Source organism: Gracilinanus agilis, chromosome 6, assembly GCF_016433145.1.
Source record: "Gracilinanus agilis isolate LMUSP501 chromosome 6, AgileGrace, whole genome shotgun sequence".
Lineage (NCBI taxonomy): Eukaryota > Metazoa > Chordata > Mammalia > Didelphimorphia > Didelphidae > Gracilinanus > Gracilinanus agilis.
Window position 1 is genome coordinate 91,342,699 of NC_058135.1, and position 4,304 is coordinate 91,347,002.

At 34.9% G+C, this 4,304-nt stretch overlaps 1 protein-coding gene across 1 annotated transcript in view; it reads left to right on the top strand.

Moving 5' to 3' along the window:
• The window catches only part of FBXO8 (F-box protein 8), a 41,200-nt gene extending 37,704 nt beyond the window's left edge, over positions 1-3,496 (top strand). The window contains 1 exon segment of the mRNA XM_044681672.1: positions 2,907-3,496. Coding sequence (XP_044537607.1) covers positions 2,907-3,132 — 226 coding nt within the window. The 3' untranslated portion in view covers positions 3,133-3,496.
• Positions 3,497-4,304: the final 808 nt, after the last annotated feature.

The window sequence follows — 4,304 nt, forward strand, 5'->3', positions numbered from 1 at the left end:
CCCTTCTGAGAAAGTTAGAAGGGATAAACCAAGGGGAGCAGGGGAGTGGGGAGGTCAAAAAAAGGGAGGGGAGAAGAGGGAGGGAATTCATAAGGCCTTTAAAAACAAAAAGAGGGGGGAAAAATAAGGGAGGGGTAGAAAGGGAAGTTAATCAAGGGAGGGGATAAGGGATAGCGGCTCAATAACAAACCACTGATTTAAAAGGAAAAAGTATAAGGAAAAAGGGGGTAGGAAGAGGGGAGGATTCGAAAACGTCAGCAAATGCACAACTGATGATTATAACTCTGAATGTGAATGGGATGAACTCGCTCATAAAACGGAAGCAAATAGCAGAGTGGATTAGAAAGCAAAATCCCACCATATGTTGTCTACAAGAAACACATATGAGGCGGGTGGACATACACAAGTTTAAAGTTCAGGGTTTGAGCAAAATCTTTTGGGCGTCAAATGAGAAAAAGAAGGCAGGAGTGGCTATTATGATTTCTGACAAAGCCAAAGTAAAAATAGATATGATTAAAAAAGACAGGGAAGGTCATTACATCCTGATTAAAGGCAGTATAAACAATGAGGAAATAACACTGCTCAATATGTATGCACCAAGTGGCATAGCACCCAAATTCATAAAGGAGAAACTGGCAGAGCTCAAGAAGGAAATAGATAGTAAAACCATACTAGTGGGAGATCTAAATATTCCTCTGTCAGATCTAGATAAATCAAACCGAAAAATAAATAAGAAAGAGGTATAATGGAAGAAATGGATATGGAGAAATTTAAGACCTAGAAATACTAAGGCACATGACCAGGGACATAGACATAGAATGGCAAGTGCATTTCCCATTCAAAATTAATCTATGTTACATTCATTTTTATGTCACATCTACAATTGAGATCACATTCCCTAATCTGTGAAAGTAAGATTTTGATAATAACAGAAATATCCACTTTAAGTTGTATTTCTGCTGTTTTTTTCCAGAGTTGAAAATCATTCCAGAATATAAATTATTCTTTTTAGTTACAGTTAAGCATTATATAAGTTATGTTCACTAAAATTGATGTGATGCAGGCTTTGATGGAATGCATTATTATGTCAGAAAGTTAAGTTGATTCCTTAGCACATCTTTGTTTCTTCAATAAATGTAATGACTCTCATGTATATAGCACTTTAAGCTTTGCAAATTTGTGTGTGTGTGTGATTATCACATTTGTACTGGTATGATGTTGGTAGAAGAATATTCCAATGAGATCTACTATTCAAAGTATACATTCCTCAAAGCTGCTTAATTAATTTTGAGGCACAAAAATTACTTTTTTTTCAAACCAGTATTTATGCCACTTTCAGGACATAATTACATGATAAACATTAAATTGAAAAAATGGAATTAAGTTTAAAAAGGTGAAAGGAGCTTTCATATAGTCAAATGAGTGGCATCATGTAGGAAATATCTGTATTATCAAATTAAATTTTCACTTTAATCCAGCTGTCATTATATTATTTTAAATATGCAATGTAATTTGTCATCTGATGTATCTTCTTTTTCCATTCTTATCCCCCCAAAGCTCATTGTTTCTCTTATTAAGAATAGATGTCGGGGGCAGCTGGATAGCTCAATGGATTAAGAGCCAGGCCTAGAGATGGGAGGTCCTGGGTTCAAATTTGGCCTCAGACACTTCCTAGCTGTGTGACCCTGGTCAAGTCATTTAATCCCCATTGCCTAGCCTTTACCGTTCTTCTGCCTTAGAACCAATACATAACATTGATTCTAGGACAGAAGGTAAGGGTTTAAAAAAAAAGAATAGCTGTTTTCCACAAAATGACTAATAATGAAAAATGTTGTGCATGATTGAACAAGTAAAATGTATATCAGATTGCTTGCCATCTCAAGGAGGGAGAGAATTTGGAACTCAAATTTTTTTTTTAAACCATGAAAAAAAAAAATGTCTTATAGCCATGATGGCGAATCTATGGCATGTATGCCAAAGATAGCATGCAAAGACCTCTCTGCTTCTCCTCTCCCTCTCTCCACCACACCTCCCCACCCCTCTGCCCAGCAGCCCAATGGAAGCGCTTACTCACTCCCCTGAGCAGAGGGCCTGGGCCACTCTCCTGTCTTTCTCCCTCCCTGTTAGAGGTAAGGTGGGGGGTATTCGGTCGGGGTGGGGGAGAAGGGAACAGCACACAGGCTTGGGGCAGGGCATGACACGGTGTCTAAAAGGTTCACCATCACTGTCCTATAACTAGTCATATATCAGGATTTTGTGAAATGTTCTCAGGATGCTCATAGCTGTGACATGACTTCTATTGAATGTATCCTACAAAGAATATTTACTATTAAGTGTTTTGTGCACATGGGTATATTTTTAAAGTATATAGAATACCAAATTTCTATAGCTACCCTAATATTAATGATGTGGAACCAATTGTCTTGACCATTACATATTTCAATTTTTTTTAATCTTACAGTATATCATCTTTAAGAGAACAAAGTCAAGAAATCTTATAAATGCATTTATAGAATGATGTGTTTATAAAAATAATTTCTTTCATTAAGTGAAGCATATTTGTATACCAAATCCATCACACATTTTTCTCAATAACATTACTGATAAGTTAACTTATTTTTGAAAGATCTTCATAGAATTATATTTGGGATGGAGGAGTTTTTAAAATGAGTTTAAAGTTTGTCTTACACAATTAAAAAATACAGAGTGTGGCTTACAATGGAATGATTCAATATATGTCTTTGAAAATGAGATATTAAAAAGATTAAAATTCCAAACTTTACATTTGGAATTTGTTTATACTGAAAGTTCTTAAATGACTCTAAAGTAAGTTATTTTTAAATGAGGAAAATAGCCTCTCGATTTGTTCTAATCACAGACTATTGACCAGGGCCACATCTTGAAAGCTTGTCAGTAATTTCTGACACTTCTTTTTTCTCTTTAGATGCTGTCTATGTACTGTGCTACTCTTTGATCCTGCTTTCCATTGACCTTACTAGTCCTCATGTGAAGAACAAAATGTCAAAAAGAGAATTTATCCGAAACACCCGACGTGCTGCTCAGAACATTAGTGAAGATTTTGTAGGGCACCTTTATGACAACATCTACCTTATTGGCCATGTGGCTGCATAAAAGCACAACTGTTAGGACTTCAGATTTGAAGGTGAAAACAACTAAAGCTACCCAAGAAATTATTTTGTAGATAGGGGGTTACACTAGTGCTGGTCATTCTAACCTCTGCATTCAATCAAGTGTGTGTATATTGCCTTTTTTTTTAGTAATTTACCATGGGAACAAAGGATTTTGCAGAAATTTTTCTTAATTTTCCTTATCATGTTTTGCACAAAGCAGAGCCATTAGTCTGACACAACCATTTAAGAATGTTTAAACTGACATTACACTAAAAAGTGGTAAATTTGTGCATTTGATTTGCTTCAAAAATCTTAACCAGTTCCATCCTTTTATAAAATGCCATATAATGTGTACATACTTAACTAAAGAGATTTATAATCATAATTATTTTATTGTATAGTATTTTAACTAAAGTTTTTTTCTTTTCTCTCTAAAGTTGAGTTCTGAATTTCTTTACTACTTATCTGAGTACAGTTGTTTTCCTGAAAGTCAGATATGACTTCCAAGTGATTCATCAGTAACAATATTCATTTTTGAATTAGAAAGGAAGGAACCTAATTCTCATTAATTTTATACTACATTTACATGTGAGTGTGTGTGTGTACATACATACATAGACTCATGATTTATAGGGAGATAGCATGGCATAGCGGTTGGAGTGCTAACCCTGGAGGCCTGCCTCTGACACATAACAACATTATGGGCAAGTCACTCCATCTTTAAGTGGCCCAGAGAACCCTCTGCATCCATATTAGAAGTTCTAATATTGACTGGTGCCATTCCCCATGTACACACACACAGCAACATAAAGGTACATGATGAGTATAAGTAGGTTGCAACATATTACCAACCATTAATTTCATGCAAGAAGTGTGTGGATGGGGTGTATATATGTACACATATATGTATATATAATTATGTGTGTGTGGGTATATACAAGTTTATATGTATGTCTAGAAATAATGAGAAAGACATTTTCTCCATAATTAATGTTTTAAATTCAACATCTAACCACTAGTTAAAACACCTACTTGGTGAAGAGTGCTGAGCAGCTGGATACTGAGTAATATTTTTTAATTAGATAAACCATGGTCCTTACCCCCTCTTAGAATTTACAGTTTAATAGCAATTAAATTTTTTGTTAGCTCTGTAGATACATATTCTGACTAAAA